This window comes from Apostichopus japonicus, chromosome 15, assembly GCF_037975245.1.
Source record: "Apostichopus japonicus isolate 1M-3 chromosome 15, ASM3797524v1, whole genome shotgun sequence".
Lineage (NCBI taxonomy): Eukaryota > Metazoa > Echinodermata > Holothuroidea > Aspidochirotida > Stichopodidae > Apostichopus > Apostichopus japonicus.
In genome coordinates this window covers 20,805,076-20,825,843 of record NC_092575.1, presented here as the reverse complement: position 1 = coordinate 20,825,843, position 20,768 = coordinate 20,805,076, and the positions used below count along the sequence as shown (strand labels likewise).

The 20,768-nt window shown below is 37.8% G+C and overlaps 2 protein-coding genes across 2 annotated transcripts in view; one reads left to right on the top strand and one right to left on the bottom strand.

The window, feature by feature from the left end:
• Positions 1-1,329: 1,329 nt before the first annotated feature.
• LOC139980906 (vacuole membrane protein 1-like) lies at positions 1,330-15,214 on the top strand. Its single transcript, XM_071992939.1, has 12 exons — positions 1,330-1,576; positions 1,910-2,169; positions 2,860-2,950; positions 3,380-3,490; positions 3,868-3,947; positions 5,054-5,135; positions 5,935-6,072; positions 6,850-6,930; positions 7,655-7,771; positions 8,271-8,332; positions 9,468-9,567; positions 10,136-15,214. Exons 1-12 carry the CDS (start codon positions 1,334-1,336, stop codon positions 10,274-10,276), a joined length of 1,506 nt encoding a protein of 501 aa, XP_071849040.1. The 5' UTR covers positions 1,330-1,333; the 3' UTR covers positions 10,277-15,214.
• Positions 15,215-17,653: 2,439 nt separating this feature from the next.
• Positions 17,654-20,768, bottom strand: part of LOC139980897 (nucleoredoxin-like) — a 29,134-nt gene continuing 26,019 nt past the window's right edge. The window contains exon 8 of the mRNA XM_071992905.1: positions 17,654-20,255. Within this exon, the coding sequence (XP_071849006.1) occupies positions 20,061-20,255 (195 nt within the window). The 3' untranslated portion in view covers positions 17,654-20,060. The remainder of the gene's footprint in view (positions 20,256-20,768) is intronic.

The following is a 20,768-nucleotide window of genomic DNA, read 5'->3' as shown; positions in this document are numbered from 1 at the left end:
TATGTTTTTAATTGAGGCAGATAAAGTTTTTGTTTGAGTATTTTTTTAACACTACAAATCGCATCTGGGGGAACCTGGGGGCACGATTATTTTGAGAGGGCACGTGCACTCTTTTGGATATCTTAAGCCTTTGTTAATTTTAATATTTTATATTAATTAATTATTTTTAGTCTGTATACATGCTAATTCTAAAATGGCATCCCATATCTTTTTTTGAGCACGGTTAACAATAGCCAATCTCAATAAATAGTATTGATAGCATACTAACACATCATATATATGCAAGGGCGGCGGAAGCACTTTTAATCTGGGGGGGCACCAACATCAAAGGGCACTTTGCAGAAATTTGAATGGACTGATGCAGCCTTATATTTAGTACCCTTTATAACTCTTATTGTATTATCTTATTTGCGTATACACATCAGTCCATCAACGCCCCCCCCCCCCCCAGGAAGATATGCATACTAGCACTGCAATATCCAATGTGCAAATTGGGAAACAAGGAACAAGTTTTCTTTTGAGACAAATTGAGGTGAAATCATGCTAGTTACTAATGTAAGAATCTTCCGAATTAGGGTTTATTTCTTGTTAATATCTAAACAAACTTTTTTCCATTCGAAATAGCTTTGAGTTTGACCCACAGAAATTCATTTAAAAGTCAGCGGCGGAGCCAGGATTTGCAAAGTTGTATGCACGACTATCTGAGCGGAGCGCCACCATCGGTTGGCGCGGAGCGTGCAAGAAAATTTTTGGTTTTACAAACCCCTCAGATGGCCGGAAACGGCCCTTCCCGAGTGTTTTTTCCTGGTTCCCTGGCCTCTTGCTAACTTGAGACACCTCAATTTTTATGTAGAAAAAGGGCACATTTTTAACCTGAGGAAAAGTGGGGGGGCACGTGCCCCCTGTGCCCCCCCCGGTTCCGCCGCCCTTGTATATATGGCCGGTGTGTATCGGTTTATAGCATAATGAGTGGTGGTTGTGGAATGAGAAAGTGCCCCTCTGATGTTGTGCCCCCCCCCCACTTTTTGGAAGCTTCCTACCCAACTGACTACAACCCTTGAAAGACGAAGGTCTAATGTCTTCTCCGGTAGTCTAATATAATTGTTTCTAAAAATTTAAAAGTATATACCAAAAACGGTTAACCTCTGATATATTGCACATTTGCTCCTCAGTTTTGCATGTTAGGGACCATTGTTGCAGAATATTGCTATATTGTCCGTTCGATATCGTGTGCCGTGAGTGGCTACTATTATTGTGTGCTCTTAATGGATGTTAGCTTCAGTCTGGAAAATACTGTCATGTTGGGAATAGCCCAGCGTAATGCGATGAGTCGATGACTCCTTACAATGATTATTTACAGAATACAAGCGAGCTCGGAACGCGTATGTTCCTATTAGTAACGTTAGGCCGAACGTTAGCCTACCCTTATTGTGCCTCAAATGCAAAAACCTCTTTTGTATCGTCGTTTGCCTGTTACTTAATTATGGATTATTCAAAGCTCAAAGTTGCCCAGTTGAAGGAAGAATTGAATAAAAGAGGAATTAAAATCCCACCACCAGCTTTGAAGAAGGACTTGGTTAGTTCATCATACTTCATGGCCCTAACGTTACACTATGTTTAGCCCTAGGCCTAGGCTAGTAAAATTAACTAGTTTAGTAGTTAGGCCTAAGCCAAACCTAAGTTACCATTGTTAAACTAGACGCCAACTTATTTATCGAATGGCGTAGATTAAAATAAAGCAACTGGAGACGGGTAGGACATGATCCATATGTTCACATGAAGAGGGGAAATTCTAGTTTTCCCAGCACCATTTATCATCTAGACCTAGCCTAGTCAATAAAATCTAATCGAGATTGCAAAATGTCTGATTGTCTCTTTGATCTGCCCCTGCATTATTCCCTTCATTTAGATTGCCAAGTTGAAAGAGGCAGATCAGATGTACCAAGATGGTCTTAGGAAACCTCCGGTAAGCCAACTCATTAAAAATGGACCTCCTCAATCGCAAGACCCGCTATCCCTAATCCACCAACCTAGCTTCATAGAGATGAGAGAAAGGAGGAAACGGGAAAGAGATGAAAGGGCGCAAATCACGCTCTGGAGAAGACCGCTCACCACTTTGCAGTACTTTTTCCTGGAACTTTGTATCACAATGGTTGGCTGGTTACACAGGTACATATCACATGCAGTTCAAGTTCAAATTTGTTTCCAGGTTAAAATGCAAGAAAATGAAATTGCAACATGGAGCAGATAATAAGATGAACATTGTTATATGATGGACTCTAGAAAGCATACATGTTTTCCATATGCTAATGACCTTTAACCAGAAGAAATAAAGACCGGTTTATAGAGTGGCCTTTCAGGGATGATTTGTGAGGAGGGAGAGGTTGAGGTGTGTTGTATACTTTAGTTGCAATCTGAAAAGTTGTCTTTAAAATGACATATTATTTAAAATGACATAATTAAAATTTGCAGAAGAAATTTTGCTACTAAGTGTGGAGATTCAGCCTACTGGCTGTCTTCCTTGTCACCAATCTAATTAGATTTTTGTGACCAGAATGTAGATAGGAGACAGCTCTGTAGGAATTCTCTTTAGCAAATGGATATTTTAGGCAGGTCTAAAAACAATTGCAAGCAAGTGGCTAGAAGTTCTAGAGAATCGCAGAAATATTGCTGCACAGTAGCTACATTATGTATATATGTACAGGATAAACTTCTCATTGTCTATTCGTCTTTTGTTTTGGTGTCTATTTTATGCTTAAGTAGGTCAATATTAGTTACTGGTCATTCCATACCATATCATAAACTTATCTACTTGGAGTAAGTTTTGTGTTTTTTACTGCTTTGAATTTTTCTTTGCAGGTTATGGTCAAACAGAATCAAGGTTGTCTCTACGTTTATAGTCTTTGCTCTTTTGGCGGTCTTTTATCATCTTGAAGGTCCACATCAAGAGGTGAGGTTGATAAAGTAAACATTGTCATCTACTACTTTGTGAGAGTTACCAAATGAATGTATTGATAGCCTTATCTCCCTCGAAGAACAACAGTATTTACAAACCTTTAATGTTGATGTGAAATGCAACTCATCGTTTCCGTGTCCCCGAGAAGAGAGGCAGGGACATGGCTGGGAATCATGAAAAAATATGGAAGACAATGATAAAAGTTGGTACAAGAATAAGGTGTTGTTGACAGGACGTAACTCTCATTGAAAACAGAAACACGGTGGCTTCTTTCTCGGTCAGAGAACAGAACTTCACTGTTTTGGGGTTTTAAGATTGCAGATGATTGGAGAACAGTATCAGGCTACTATTATTTGGTTTGCTATTCATAAAATAACAAATTACTCTCCATTTTAATCCAAACTATATTTCTTCCATTCTCAGCATATAGAGTTCATACGTAAACGTTCGGGGTGGTGCATCTATTGGATCGGGCTGGGTATTCTTTCTTCTGTCGGTCTTGGTACCGGCCTTCATACTTTCCTTCTGTACCTGGTGAGTACTCTACACATCACAGATCTCCTCACGATTGATTATCTAGCATGAAGCTGCTTGTCTATCAGATCAGTTGTAAGCTTTCTTGAAAGTTTGTCAGGATTCCATAAATTTTTCATATAATTTTTCCATAATATTTTTCAGTCTAGTAATTGTATCGTCAACAAACACAACATACTTGTACAACGATGTGTATGTACAATAGTAATTATTCAATAGCAATAACAGTTTATGCTGTATTACAGTGCACAATAGCCTAGGTACAGCTACAATATCGTAACTGTCTTAGGCAAGTGCAAAGTGGTGATATCTGTTTTGCCAAATAATTATTTTTAATTTTTTTATATTTACCCATTTGTTTTCCCTTTGTGTTTTAGGGACCTCATATAGCATCTGTGACGTTAGCAGCCTTTGAGTGTTTATCTGTGGACTTTCCTGAGCCACCTTTTCCTGATGAGTAAGTGTCTGTTTGATTCTCTTATTATGTTATGTTATGAGAGGCCAAAAGGGCAATATTTAATCTAAGAGAGTGTTGACTTGGATCAGCTTCAATGATCATTGATAGATTCAAAATGTGTTTTCTATGATACGCATTGTGCTGAAAATGCAGGCCTTAAAATTTCACAACTTAAGCCACAGTTTGCTTAAAAAAAAAGCCAGAGCTTAAAAAAATTCTACCGGCTTAAAATCTAGTTCTCACTGGCATTTTCCCTGAATTACCTGTACAACACCACACATCAGTTACTGCACAGGGTTTATGGAGCAACCCAGAATATATTTGATGATAATAAGCAGTGATACAGGGCTAATGTTAGATAGGAATGTCAAGCTGATTCTTTGACCTGTAGAAAATTGTTCAAACCAACTTATCATGTTTTTAACTATTTAATGTCTACTGGCAGAAAATCGCAATAGCCTTTCTTTTCTATTTGGCAAGCAGTAAAATCCACAGGATTTTTAGCCAGTAAATAGCCAGAAATTTTGAGGGCATTGAAAATGTTGAATCAGTATCAGAAATCTGTTTAGCTTGTGAATATTTTGTATTGGCAACGTTATAACTGGTGGGAAGAATTGGGGGTTTGGGGGAGGATGGGGGCGGGAGTGGTGTAGATTATGAGGAGGGTTTGAATAGGAGGTAGTTCTGCTGCACTAGTTTGAAGGCATTGAAGACTCGCCCCAAACCGTGTGCCACCCTCTGAAAAAGTTAACTTTCCGTTGCTTGCAAGTGAAGTTTTTTTTCTTGTCTCTACAAAATACAGACAGTAATGAAACGTGATACATTGTTATCTTTTATCTAGACCTGAGATGTCCATTGCTGCTATGTACACTGTGTTGTGGGTATTGACCGTAGCTGCATGTATTGACTGTACACTAGTGTCTAATTACCGACGGTAGCAAGCTGTGTGTGTATTTTCTGGGATCGATGGTGGTGTCTAACACTTCTAACACTAGGTCAGATTACCGGCATGAGACGTTTCTTTGTGCGCGAGTCTTCACACCCTTTAAGGATACTTGACTGGTCTTGATTGTATTATTATTCCTCCTCTTTCTCTGTCCCTGCAGGATTCTTTGTCCAGAAGAAAGAGGTACCAAGATGACTATATGGATGGTGCTGTCTAAAGTAAGACTAGCAGCTTGTATGTGGGTGAGTAGCGTATATTTTAGCAACCGGTTACATTGCAATACTTGTTCAACTAGAGCTTTGTGCCTCTGAAAAGACATGACTTTGCAACCACAAGTAGAGCTGTGTTGTTGCTCGTAAGAAAATTTTAAAAGATTTATGTTTAAAAGGCTTTGTAGAATGTCATTAAATAGATGGTCATTTCAACATTCATTACGACACCTCGCTTGTATTTGGAGGAAGATAAGAGGACCAGTAGTGATTTTTCTGTCAAATATTAAAAGATTTTAATTGCCGAGCATTGGAATAAAAATTTTACAGATATAACACGTTATGATGTTTGCCTCTGGATTATTTGGAAACTTGGATAAAAACAAAAGTATCCCTTACTTGTGGTAATGGTTTCTTTTGCATGTCTTCTTTAAATGTGAAAATGAAATTACAAATTTATGAAAGGTTTTTTCTTTCTTTTTGTAATGTTTTTTCTTTGTTCATCAATGTTGAAATTACTTATCTGAGTATTTGCATAATAGATCTCCTCTTTCATAAAGCAAAACCAATCTTGAAATTTGAAAAGCATTCTAAGCTGAACACAATTGTCTAAAGTAAACTTGTGTTTTCAATGATCAACTGGTTAATGTTTGGCAGATTTTTTGTTAGGTAGTATTATGATTGACAGCATAACAGCAGTGCTAGTTTTAGTTTGGGTTGTGTGTTTGCTGGTAGTTGTTTGCTTAAAGGAAACATCCAACTATCGATCAACATGTGCTGCTTTGAAGACTTTTAACATTTTGTCAAATTTTTGTTGGTTTTTGCGTTACAGGGAGCAGGTACTGCTCTGGGCGAGTTACCACCTTATTTCATGGCCAAGGCTGCCAGGTTATCAGGCGAAGAGCCAGATAGCGAAGATTATGAAGAGTTTGAAGATATGTTAGAACAAGATGCTGACGGTTCAAACAGAGTAAGCATAATAGTACTAAGGAATGGTGAGGGGGTGGGGGAGGTACTCATGGAGGGGACTTAAGGTCTGAATAACTTTAGTATAATAGTACTAAGGAATGGGGGGTGGGGGGACGGAGGGGACTTGAGGTCTGAGTAACTTTAGTATAATAGTACTCAGGAATGCTGGGGGTTGGGGAAGGTATTAAGGGGGGAGGAGAGGAGACTTGAGTTCCGAATAAACTTAGTATAATGGTACTAAGGAATGCCGAAGTTAAAGGTATTATGGGGAGGGAGGGGCATGAGTCTCAAATTAAGTTAGCTTTTTGGTGAATGGACTGCCAAGGGTGAAGGTATTAAAAGGAGTGAGGGAGGGGATGTGAGGTCAAGTAATTAGAATAATAGTATTAAGGAATGCCAAGGTTGAAGGTACTAAGGGTATGGGAAGGGCTTGAGTCTCAAATAAAGCTAGCGTTTTGGTGAAAGGACTGCCCAGGTAAAAGGTATTCAGAAGGTGGAGGGAGGGGAAGTGATGTTCAGGTAAAATAATTGTTATCGAGGAATTTCTGGGTTGAATATTCTTAGCCAGGGTAGTGGACGGGAACTCCCAAGATTGAAGGTAGTTAAAATAATCATTACTGCTGGGTTACCTTTTGCATATAAAAATGCAGATGTTTACTTCAGAAATATGAAATGTAACATTGTCTACATATAATGTCTCCTCATTCTATTTGCTTTAAGTGATTAATTTCTGAACTCCAAGTAAATTCTTCCATTGTGTCTTCTTTTTTTCTTCTAGAGTTTAGCAACCAGAGCTACGTTATTTATGAAACAGTTAGTAGAGAAGGCAGGGTTCCTGGGTATAATGGCGTGTGCTTCCGTAAGTCAAACCATATTACTTTATCCTGTATACATCTGATAGTGTTATTGGAGATCTCCTGAAACATCAGGTTCAAGTCCATCCAAACCTCCAGACAAGCTTTAGATGTTAAAAATGAATGTATTTTTTGGGGTTGGAAACCTTAGACTAGGAGTTCTGAATTAATTATCTATGAGGGCCAGAGAGAAAAGATAGGATGGAAACAGAGGGCCAAAATAGATTAAAATATTCTCTATATCTGGATTGAGCAATGCGCAAATCAGACCAGAATGGTTATCAAGCATCAAAGGGCCCGCACACACAATGAGCGCAAGATTGTGGACCGATTGCAGTGACTGCACTAAAACCATTCTTGGGCCAAAGTTAGACTGAGGGCTGCGTATTGAAAAACCACCATGCCTTGAACGACCTAAGATTCATACCTAGAGGAAAACGTCTGATGTTCCCAACTGTGAAAGCGTTTGTTTTAAACTTCGTTTGATGTATACATGCATCTAACATTTCAACTTCATCAATTTACTTCTTTTGTTTCTGTTATCGGCCTTGTCTTCCTCGTCCTTTAAACAATTAAAAGTGATTTGGGTCAAATCACAAAGTTGACAAACTGCTTAAATGTTTTTTTTTATCTGCAAGTTAATCGATTTACAGATTTTTGATTGGGAGTCTGTTATTATTTAAAGGTAGGAAGTATCTTCATGTCTCTGCGATCTGTTAACCCTTCCAGATTCCGAATCCATTATTCGACCTGGCCGGTATCACGTGCGGCCATTTTCTCGTGCCCTTCTGGACATTCTTTGGTGCGACGCTGATTGGTAAAGCCATCATTAAAACACACATACAGGTAAAGTATCATCTCAAACGTGTCTTCTTTTATTTTTCAAAACTTTTACAAATGGTAGGTAGAGAAAGGGACAGCCGATGGTAAGATAATGAAAGGTACCATGTCAAAGGTCGGATGCTGAGGGGACTGCAGCCAGGCTGTGTAGAACATGCAGGTCGGTCAAGATGACCCCTATTTGCATATTAAGTCATCCTGGCTGGTTGTTTGCAGCTGCTGGAGCTCTTATTTTTGACACGATGCACTTTTGAAAATAGATGCTTCCTATTTTTCCCACAATTTTCAAGTAATAATGCAAAACTTTTGCAGTTTCACAAATCGTGCTTGCTGTTAGAAAAATCTTTGGTTTGGGCTTTTCACGTAAAAGGGTTATTGATTTTTTTTATTTTATGAAGGAAATTCTCTGTAAAACCTTTCGTCTTTTTATTCTGTTGTATTATTTATATCTCGAGGGGTTTTAATTCTCAGTAATATGTAACTTTTTTCTTTTCTTTTTTTCCAGCAAATATTTGTTATTGTTGGGTTTAGTGAGCATCACATCGACTTGGTGGTAGATCTCATCGGGTGAGTTTTGACCTCTACTGCTACCAAATTAAAATATCGGTACCATCACGAGAACGAATCAAACTTTTAATGATGGTAATCAAGGTTGGGGAGTTTATCCCAAAGATAGCGGTTTATAAACAGGTTGCATGCTATATGGGAAAGCAGAATGAAGTAAAAAATGATGCTTCTGTAAGATGAAAGGTGTCATTTTTGTGTTATTACTAGCTTTGAAATTATTTTAACAGAGAAATTTTTGCTAGAATGAGATTCAAACCTTTTTTGGGGGTCTCAGACTGGGGCCTTGGGACAAAGAAATAGCCAAATAGGGGATCACAACGGACTAAGGCCTGGGTGGCTCAGTTGACCGAGCACAGGACATGCAATCTTTTAGGTCACAGGCTTAAATTCATTCTAAACAAAGTTTCTGCTTTTCCTAGAAAAAAATTCTTTGTAGAATGTCTCTGAATCAGTCTTCCATTGTTTGTTTACCTCAGAGACTAAAGATTGGCAGAAGTAGCTGTTGCTGACCAAACACAAACCTGCTTTGTAGGAATGTACTTATACCGAAAATGCACTGAAAGTACCAAATCATATCAGGAAAATTACTTTTAGTAATGTCAGGGAGCTGCTAGTCGAACCCTGGTAACATTGGGTGTGATGATGGTATTGTTTCATATCTTGTATCCCAAACTTACAATAAAAAGACATTTTAATTCAAAAAGTACTTTCAGTTGGAGATTAATATAGTAATGTCAGGGAGCTGCTAGTCGAACCCTGGTAACATTGGGTGTGATGATGGTATTGTTTCATATCTTGTATCCCAAACTTACAATAAAAAAAATTTTTAATTCAAAAAGTACTTTCAGTTGGAGATTAATATATACTTCTTTGTAGGTTAGGACACTATTATCAACAAGACATTGAGGAAATGCTGAATCTGTTTAATAATCATGGAGCTTTAAGTAAAATTAGAGATTTATAGTCTATTTGGACACACTAGTGTTAATGGCACATTTGATACATTGTACAGGCTTCGAATACCGGGTATTACAAAGCATCGAGTGATGATCTCTTTAAGTTGTATAAGACAAATGCAGGCTTCACGTTGGTCTCAAATGTCATGTCAATAAAAAATTGCATAATCTCCTCTCAGGAAAGTCCCCTACGTCGGTCCACCGATGCAGGCCCCATTCCGTGAATACTTGGAGAAACAGAAGGAGAAGTTACACAAAGGGAAAACAGAAACCACAAAGGTATGAATACAACAACAACAAAATAAAAAGCGGGCACGTTTATCAGCCCTACTAACAACCACTGCTTCATATTTTGTTTACTATTTGACATGAAAAAGCAACAGTTAGCTCTGGTTTTGGTCGCAGAGCTTTCAAACTTGATAAATTCATCTTATGGTAGTGATCTTGTTTGTTAGCCACTTTGTACATTTTGAAAACAGAAGGACTTCTCAATGATTTGCTTTCCCCCCATCCTTTTGGCGATCGGAAAATTCTAAAGCAAAATACGTTGATACATTTCCACAATTTCTGAAGGTTGCTGACTGTCGATGCAGATGACGTTAAACGTTTAACATGAAAAATTAAATCTAGCATTTCTAGCAAGTAGAACGGTTAGTACTTCTCTCAGTCTGTCCGTTTGTCTGTAGTCCTCGCAGGATGGTATTATCATACCAGCTGCCCCCTCCCTCCCCCCCCCCATCTGGGAAATTTTGAAATTTGATGTGGAATGTTTTAATGTGCATACTTCTTCCAGATGTCTGGTATACTCCAGTAACGTCTAACGTTTGTATGTCTTCTGTTGTCGCAGGGTCCTAGCTGGTTATCCTGGCTATTTGAGAAGCTGATTCTGGCCATGATTGTCTACTTCGTCTTATCCATCGTCAACTCCATGGCGCAGCAGTACGCGAAGCGACTTCAGGATAAATCAAGTAAACAGAAGACGAAATGAAGAGAAAGTGAGATAATGCATTGGATAGAATCCTGGGACAGAATCTGAGCGGGATGTCGCATGTCACTGGTTGGTGGTGGTGATGGAGTTAATTAACACATTCATTAGTCTGGGAGATAAATCTGGTGATTGGTTCTGATTGTGAAGAAAATTGATTGTTTTATCAAGGAAGGAAATTGTTTTTGAAAAGAAAGGAAGCTAAATTGTTTGAAGGAATGAAAATTAACTGTTTTGAGAACATTGTTGAGTAATTGTGCAAGTACTCAATGAGCAACTGTTTTATACATCTTGAAGCATGAAAACACCAAAAAATCGAAATCTTGAGCATTGTAAAAAAAATATTTGGTGAGATATGTTTAAATATGAATGTTTAAGAAAAAGGAATTTGATTGGCCAGTGTTGATATTGGTTGTACCTTGTGATTGGGTAATTGACTTTAGTATCACAACAAAGTTACCATATTGTTGACATTTATTTTTATTGTTGTTTATATTTGAATTATATTAAATATAAGAGACATGATAATACTTGCAGCTGTTATTCTTTTCAGTGATGGAGGTTACACATTTGTTTCGTGAGCGTACTACAAGAGCTATAGATGTTCTTTATTTCTGTGTGCATTATGTGCTCTTTTGGTGAAATGGGATTGTCGGTCGGTACTTAGGCCTTTCTCTCTCTCCCTGTGTTGCACTTAAAGTCTCAATACCTGTTTGCTGATGAATTTCGGAAAACAAACGTCCGAAGTAGATTCAATTATTTTTATTCTAAATGCACTCTGACCAGGTGGGTTTAATGGAGAAAAGCTGTCACAATCAAAAGAAAGAAATTTATTTTTGTTGCCCTAATGGTACGAACGATTTACCGTAAAATCACTGCGACCGCCCATATCAGCATGTTCATTGCAGAAAATGTAGCCTACATATACTCGTAAGTCCTATGCCTAACGGTCGTAAACAAAACAGCAAGATTTGATTGGTGCATGATCTGTTGGGTGGGGCTTGTAAAATTTTGAGTGAAGTTTGTAGAATCTGGCAAATTTTATTCCGCTCAAATTGTTTAACGACAGATAACTCAATAAAAATAATAATTATTAATATGAAAATTGCATATGACAGTGTCATCTTCACTGAGCTTTTAGGACAGTAAGCTGGAGAGGTCGAATTTAAAATTTGGCAAACACACATAGAGACTTTAATATTTCATTTTGTACTATAATGTTAACTCTTGGGGGACTGATATAGGTGTATATAAAGTTGGTCAATGTTGTTGTGATGATGTTTATTCTGTAAACCAAATGTCAACTTTGACTGCTAGAGAATTACACATTAGAGGTCGTCAAAATTTTACCGGCAATGTAATTTTTTTAAATATTCAAAACATTTGAAATGCCCAATGAATAAGTCCTTTCCTGTACCAGTATTTCCAGTCAAATAAGTCTAGAATATTCTAAAACCTCAACGCCCTGGTATTCAAACTATTTTGCTCAGTGACCCCAACTTTCACCTAAATCACCATGGCAACCCTGTTGTTGTGGCGGATGTTGCGGTCTGGGGAAGAGGTCTGTAGGGAGGGGGTATCCCCCTCCCCTCTGAGAATTGTTTTTATGTTTTAGGGTGCTTAGTTACAACATGGTGGTAAATATTGAAGTAACTTATATCTTAAAGATTTTTACATTTTTCGCCCCACAAAAATCTGCAATTAATTTCTTCCAAATTTTATGGCTCGTGACCCTCCATAAGAAGGGTCAGGACCCCTAATTTGAAAATGCCAGGGCGTTAAAGAATTAATTTTGGTAAATTGTTAGTGTTGATATGTCACATGCAAACAAAGAAAGGGGTTGATATGTTTCTCTAGCTATTCCAAATATTCATCAAATTCACCTAAAATCAAATGTCTGGAATGATTCTTTAAAGAACTATAAGCATATGATAACTCTAGCTCCTCATTCCAAGGTCCTAACAGTTAATCAATTGTTTTATCAATATTGAGCAACTTTTAAACTATAAAAGATTCTGTTAATATATTTGCAAAAAACGGATAACCTACATATGACAACTAACACTACTTTTCTGAGGCAGATTTCATTTATGCAAAGTACACCTGCCACTTGTTGCTACTGAGGTGTTGACGTAATGGCATGTGTATAGACTAAGTAATCCAGCCACTTTGATTAATGAGTGTCTTTTGTTTAAAGCGGTCATTTCTCAAAACTGTACAAATGATACAGACCTCCTGTATGCAGCTTTGACTAGTGCAGTGGTTTTTTCTTCTTTATCCGTCTACAATTTATCAATATTAATTTTGTGCCTATCAATCAAACCTATCAGTTAAGGGATTGCAACATGTAATATGATCCTTGGCCTTCACAAAAGTTTCCTCAAATTTCTGAAACAAAAAAATTGATTAAACAATGAGAAGATTGTCCAATGATTTTTGAGCGTCGGTGTGGATAATTATATTCTCCACTACTTTCTAATCTTGTATTTTCTTTCCCTTTTTTCTTTTTTGGTTCAGAATATAGTATATAATCGGGAATAAGACAGTTATCCTTCTAAATTCCATGTAAAAACTTCTATTTATAAAATAGTTCAACTCATCTTTTGAAAAGACTTTTCATTATTTAACATCCCTGCCACCTATTCCTCTTCTGGTTTCTGTGAAAGTGGAGCAGATTTATATTGTATATTTGATTAGAATCAAAATTCTTTGCACAAAAAGCTAGGTCCCAGATGGAATATTGAGGGTAGTATTTGCCTATCCCAGAAACAATCCAGAGATCCTTATATCATACAAAGCGTTGAAGAGCGTTGTGGTCTAGTGATTATTAGGCAGTGGACTTGTGATCTAAGGTTTGCAGGCATGAGTCCTGGCCAGATCATTGCGTTGTGTCGTTGGGCAAGGCACTTTATCTCCATTTCCTCTCTTCACCCAGGTGAATAAATGGGGACCTGTGAGATCAACTGTCAGTTGGGCCCTGTTTAGCTGCTGCAATGTGGAGGGATTGTCTCTACGTTTGACAGGTTATCAATGACCATGGTAATATTGCTATGCGCTTTGAGCACTGTTATCGGTGGATATGTCTGCGATTAATAAATCCTCAATATTATTATTATTACAAAGTATGAGTATCTGAATTTCTAATTTATACCTGAAGCCATTTTTCATCTGTTGTCTGTACTACTTCAGTTTGTGTATTTTGACCATGTTTTACTAATTAGGTATCTGTACTATTTGATAGTTAATAAGTACGACTGCCAGATGCCCGTAATCAAAATAATCTTTCCCTTCCATTCATTTCCTCTACGAAACACAGGGTTCAATTGATTATATATCGTCTTTTTACAAAAGTCATTTTTTATTTAAAAGAAGTGTTTTCAACATCTAAATGACATAAAATGAGAATTGTTACTCCTGCATTTGGCCAGATATGAAATGGAACTCTTTATTCCAACGTGAATAATCGTTGGCTATTTCGCTTTTGAACGGGTCGAATATTTTTACTCAACTTGTCTGCAGTTAAGAATCATATTGTACAATTTACCAATGTGTGTTATGAATTGATCTTAAACACTATGAACTACTTTTGTTCTCCATAGCACATTGTCAAAAAAAAAAAGGGTGTGGGGGGAACAATGGTGTTAAAAAGTAAATTGGTGATTGGCTAGGAAGTCCATAATTCCAATTCACGCAACAGTAAATGTCAAAAAATGTTGCAAAAAGTTCAGTCTGACAATTTGCTCTGACAGTGTCACTTTGAGAAGGGTTTTTTTTTCTTCTATAGATTATTTTCAAGGAGTTTTAAATTATGGTCATCTGGTCTGTGTTAGGGGACTTCGAAGAGAGAAGTTAGTATTTACATTTTGCATAGCAAAAATGTTTCTTAGAACTTACTGAAAGCACTACGGTTTTGTGTGCAATAACTGCTACACATGTGTGGATTTGTGTAGCATTGCGGTCATATTTGCATAGCAAATTACGATTACGATACTGCATTAATTATTCCCAGAAAAATAAAATAAAAATAAAATAAAAAAAAAGACACACTTTTGTAGGACACAGAATTTTCTGCATTGAACTAAATAGCTTGTTAATTAGGAGCAGCCAACTGGGCTTCAATGAATTAGATCTCTTAGATTAATTGAGGGGTATCGAAAGGGTGTTGTGCAGGGGTGAAGTCAAGTATAGTAAAGTCCTCCACCCCTCTCCCCAACCAACCACTCTACCCACTGGTAGACAATATTACACATATAGTGTACAGTACATAAATCGTTAAATGTGTGTGGTACAATCTAAACAATAAAACAAATCTTCAACACTGTTTTAAAAATTGCACACTATAGCAGAGTCGCTATTCCTCCCTTTTACACCCGTCCCTTGGACTACACATGTCAGCCCCCCCCTCCCCCCTCTCCCCCAGTACAGCAGTTGTACCCTGGTATTGTAAGACTATTACCTAACTTGGACAGTGTGAAGCGTGAGATAAATTTACAGAATGCTATTTTGTTATGATTTATCGTTCAGATTATATTTATAAACTTGTTTGTTAATGCATTTATCGCAGTTGTGAACTTTCATAGCAATAAATGTGAAATTTTGTCACCTTTTGAGAATGCTAAAATGAGAATGCAGAAAAATGCAGAAATTGAGGTTGCATTGCAGTTGTATGTATTGGTGACAACTGTGTTTGTTGGGTGACAGTGAAAATACCTATTGATGTGTGAGCATGTGATCATTATGTGAGTTTCATTGGACGTTTACTTTAACACTTATAATAGCCATATCTGTTATCGCTTGAATATGTGGTCTAAAGGGGAATCCCCTATCTAAGGGTTGAGGGGTATATCCCTAAAGGGTATCCCGTTTGGCTCTGAAGGTCTGGTGTATTTTTGGTTGTCATGTGAGACATTAAGCTACTTGAAAGAAAAATAATGAAACCAATGATCCTCGTGTTCTGTAGTTTTTGATTGTTTGTGTCATACTGCAGCCAGGCTGCGTAGTACGTGATCTTTCCAAGCTCACAAGTTTCAGATTATAGGCAGGCATGGGCGCAGATCAGTCTTGGATAATGGTGGGGACGCGTGTCTGTTCTCTGACACTATCTAAGTGGAGCGCGACGATGGGTGCCGCGTAGCGTACAAGAAATTTTTGGGCAAATATATACCTCCCAGATCGCAGGAAATAACACTTCCCAGACCCAAAGATGCTCCCAAACCTTAAATTTTAGATCTCATGGCTTAGAAAATTTAGTTTGGGGAAATACATGGGCATCGGCAGAAAAAAAAATCAGGGGAAAAATAATCCAAGTAGACTTTTGTATACGATGGGTCTGGGGTCCTCTTCCAGAAAACAAATATAGACTGCCGCAAATGCAATTTCCGTCCTATATTTAACAACTGTGAATAAATCAGGCCCGTAGCCATGGGGGTTCAGGGGGTTTGGACAAACCCCCCCCTCAGACCAATTTTTTTGTCAATGGAGTTTTGGTTTTTTCCAGGGCAAATTGTCATTTTTTACACGAAAATGCATATTTAAATATACAGCTCGTATAATCACTTTTCAACGACAATGGGTGCCACCAGGACCGTGGAGTACAATATTGACCTACACACGCTCAGCTGAAGGCAACACGGAAACTTTGATGTAAAGGGACATCCACACCTGGCGCCGCGCTGCGCCGAACTTTGCAGTGATGCAAAGTTCGGCGCAGCGCGGTGAGGGGTGTCCACACTGAACGCGGCGCCGTGATTTCAAGCTTCGAAACATGGCAGACCGAGATATTGGACCCTATAGCAGTTAGAAATATGCAAATATGTTTTTGCATACTCTCTTTCGGACTTGCTACTACTGAAGAGACAGTCTAAAATATCTCTGTGTTTCCTTGTATTTCAACTTCACAATAGTAGTAATAGAGACACCACAAGCATGATGGTTGCTAATGTCTATCAATTTCACTGTGTATGTGTGTCTGCACCAACAAGTACTCATTTTGCTATATTTCTCTTCTTTAACACCACTTCCATCTAGATTTAAGTTATTTATTCCATATGGGCCAATATATGAGTCTCTGTGATTGGCTAATTGATTTTTAAAGCGCCGCAAAATATTCACAGCGCCGTAAAAGTTCAAATCTTTCTCGACTCCAGTTTCACAGCGCGGCGTCTGGTGTGGTAGACTATGGGATGGATCACAGCAGATACACCTGATGAGATATCACTAGGGTTAGGTCGTCTAGCGATGAAGTAAGGAACTTGGGGTTTATTCAGGTCTCACCTCTTCTTTTTAAGGGATACCTAGGCTTGAGCAGATAGGTTTAGCTTTAGTATATAATTAGGATTACAGTTTAGGGTAGGGTAAGGGTATGATGTGGGGTCTATGCCTAGAACTCAACACCAAGGATAGTTAATTAAAAATATAAATACTGGGGCGCCCTCCAGTTTGACTCCATGAAAATGCCGAACTCCAGTGGCAGCGATGAAAAAGTGGGGGGCTGAAGGTATGTTCAGCCCCCCAATATTTGTCAAGTGTTCCAAGAAGCGGGGAGAATTTCGAAATGGGGGCTGAACTTCTTCTTGCTTGAAACACTCGGGAAGTGCCGTTTCTGGCCATCTGGGGGGTTCGAAAAGCTGAAAATTTTCTTGTACGCTCCACGCCAACCAATGGTGGCGCTCCGCTTAGATAGTCCTACCACGCATGACGAACCCCCCCCCCCACCCAGGTAAAAGCTGGCTATGGGCCTGGATATATATAATAAAATGAGAACTGCTGCATGTCATTTGCACAATGCTGGATCAAACTGCCCCAAAGTTCAGGGAAAGTTTAAATGCAGCGTTTGGTCAAGACAAATTGGTGGGGACACAGTGTATCATGTCCCCACCACTAAACAATTTGGTCGGGATGCATCCCACTGTCCCCACCAGGATCTGCGCCCATGCAGACAGGCACACTTCTGGTCTGCAGAGATAATCTTTGTTATTTTATATTTGACTGATTTAGCAGCTTTTCTTCTTTCTGAAATGGTTTCTTTATTTAAAGGTATACTGTATTGGCCCAAATATGCTATATATTCAAATATGGTCACCTTTGGTCAAAATTCTTAAACTGTTCTTATTACAACCTTGGAGGAAATTTTCTTCACTGGGACATTGTCATCTTGTATGTTCCTTAAAAATGTCTGAGAACAATTTGGAGAGTAAAGACCTCAAGGAAGGTACTTTTTGAAAACTTCTGGCAGTTATAGCATGCTATAATTTGGGGCCTATACTGACTACCTTACTGACTACTGACTGCTATACTGACTACTATACTGACTACTGACTACCTGATCATGAATATTCATTCACTGGCAAGACAATACAAAATAATGAATACAAGTCATAATTTAAGTGCAAGCAATTTATTACAAGATTCCACCAGTGAAAGGGAAATCACTTTTTTCTTAAACGTGGTACATTTTCATGTCAAACCATCACGCAATGCATCATGCAAATATGATAGACAGCTGTTATAAACAAATACACCTTTTTGCCTCAAAAAAACCATCACAAACACATCATGTTACATCAGAGATATTCAAGATTACCCAATTTGAATACACTTACATAAACTACTAATATTTTCACATAACAAGTTTTCTAAAATTCTCAAATTTCACAAAATTTATTTCCTTGATATTTATTGAATTGTACAATTTCTTTGAAATCAAACAAAAACATTTTTTTATATTTTTTATTTTTTATAAAAGGCATTTGCAATGGCTGAATAGCAATGAAGAAATATTGAAATAAACTAGTTGCTTCCTGCTGAATGACAGAGGTTCACAAAGTTCATGTTAGTAGAAGTATTTGAGACTGAAATTAAGACTTTATTGAGACTGAAGAAGGCAAGTCAGCTTGAAGGATAATCTAAAGTAAGGTCAGATGAACCCCAAAACCTTTAAGAAAAGAAATCTCTAAGCTAATGAGAGTGCCGCATTATAAACAAACCAATCATCTCTAAGTCTGGGAGGGTACGTTTCAATAAATTGTTGATATTTGATACAGTAAGATTTAAAAGTAAGACCCTTTTGGTACCAGTCTCGAAATTCATGGCAGTATAAATAAAAAAAAAAGGTGGGCCGAAAATTAAAGTTTAAAATCCTTAAAATAAAAGATAGTGATATTTGATCAACGATAGTGAGGATAAAAGTAAGTCCCATTTAATGGCAGTTAGAAATTTAGGGCAGAGAAACAGCACGGACTGACATAAAAACGGGGGGTGGGGGGGGGAACAGCCTCATAGTACCGAGTCAGTGAAGTGTGCGAAGCGAGAGAATCTGCCTGGATTTTTCTCTTATTCGAGAGGAGTTTACCTGACCCCACATTCTACATGCCTTGTTTTGTAAACTGAACATGATATATATCTAAAACAGAAGATTGGATGGATCTCAAACTTTGTATCTGGATGCTCCTTAATGAGGTCGAGAAGCCCAATAACAACAACAACAACAAATGTAAATAACTACAGCAACAAAAATATGAAAAACTAATAATAATAATGACACTCGTGAAACGCAAAAAAATGTTGGGAGAATTTGTCAAACTAATCCAAGTACCTTAAAAACCAATATTCCAGACCTTTATATTGTTCACTCAAAGCATATAAAAAATTTAAAAAAAACATTGACCTATAAAACACTTTTTCGGGCTACTTATAAAAACGACGATAATTGTAATCTTTTATAGTTTGACACATCAAGAGGTGAGACTTAAAAGCAACTTTATCGTTAACAAACAAACAACCTCATTTGTAGTCCCACAGTTTGAATGGATTTTAATCAGTTATGCACAGAATTAATTTCACATTCTATGCATTCTTGGATCGCCAAAAGATTTTGGAACATCACCATACTATAACACATACTCTAAAAACCTCAAACAGGACTAGGACAAGAAAACAAACAAAAAGCAAGTAGCAATTTAAATCTTCCTTTTGGTGGAAAATGCCCGGAGAAACCCAAAGAAAGAAAAGGAAAAATGTTAGTATATGAAAGAAATGCAAATGAAAGAATCTGGATTAAAAACAAAAATTGATGTAAATATGTACATGTTTAAAAAAAAAAAAATTGCTATCAAAGCTGCAATTTTCATTGGATTTGCCCTCAATCTTTTGGTACCGTGTACCAACGTTTAAAGAAAGACAAGGTACCTGATCGCATAACGTGATCCCTTAGTCCAGATCCCGTAGTCCAGATCCCGTAGTCCAGAACCGCACCAGGGAGGACAAAGATGGACATAAGTTTGAAGAAATTGCACACGACACAATACGGGACTAGTGATGAGCTCATGTGGGTGGATCTTGCTTCAAAAAGAAAATCTGCGGGCAGCTGCCAAATTCTGCAGTGCCTATTTTGTGAAATTTGTGAAGCACGATAAGATTATATCCTATGCAGCCAGGCTGCAGAAGGCTGCAGCCCCTCAGCAACCTACTTTTGAAATGGTACCATCGATTGATGAGTATCCATTTTGGTGTAAATATCAAATGTTTTGGTCAGAATGATACAAAACTTAAAAACCAAACGCAAAAATTACAGCGAGAAACTCATTCAATGCTTCGGCAGACGACAGTTACAAAATGCATTAAAATATTCATCGTTAGTTTCCCCCCCCCCCCAAAAAAAGGAACTTGTTTGGCTAAAACGCACAACTTAGGTAAATATGGGCCTATTTGTATTAACAAAATATTGATAGTATAAAATTTACAAACTAAAAGCATATTTCAACTTTTTGGAGAGATTTTCCCCGTAAGATCACAAACCCTCCAGAGATTGGAATACTAAGGTTCCGGCCTGAAATTTGTCGGTGATATCTTTGACCACGTCGGTCGTGATTTCTTTGACCTCAGACCTGGACACAGTTTGCTCTGGAACGTTGAGCAGGAGGATTTGAGGCAGATTATCGTCCTCGATTTGCAGGAAATCTTTCAGACCATCCGAGACTTCACTCTGAAAGAGAAGAGCAACGAAGATAATAAAGTGGAGTCAAACGACAGCAAAAGGAGAAACAAAAGAAAGCATAAACAAACATTTGGCTGTTAATGCAATTGAAAAGTAACAATTTGATGAGCTTGTGTTTGTATAGTAACATATTAGGACTAGGAATGTCACCATATTGGACCTAGGTGCCTTCTGTGGATAACGTCTTACCAAGCACTTCAAGCATCAAACTACCTTACTTCCAGGCATCCACCAAGATGGCACCTCTTTGGACCACAGAGCATTCAGTGAATAAACCTCTTATTGAAATTTAAAGTTCTTCCAATGTTACTTGAAATTGCCACTGTGGCAACCCCCCCCCCCTCCAAAGGACCCCTAGAGTATTCTGTGAATAAACTATTAGCATTTAAAGCATTCATAAATGTTATTTTTTACTTAGCACTTATTGGCATCCACACCGTTATTGTTAGGTATAAACCAACCATAACGCAACTTCTACTGGAATTTTCAAGCATCTATAAA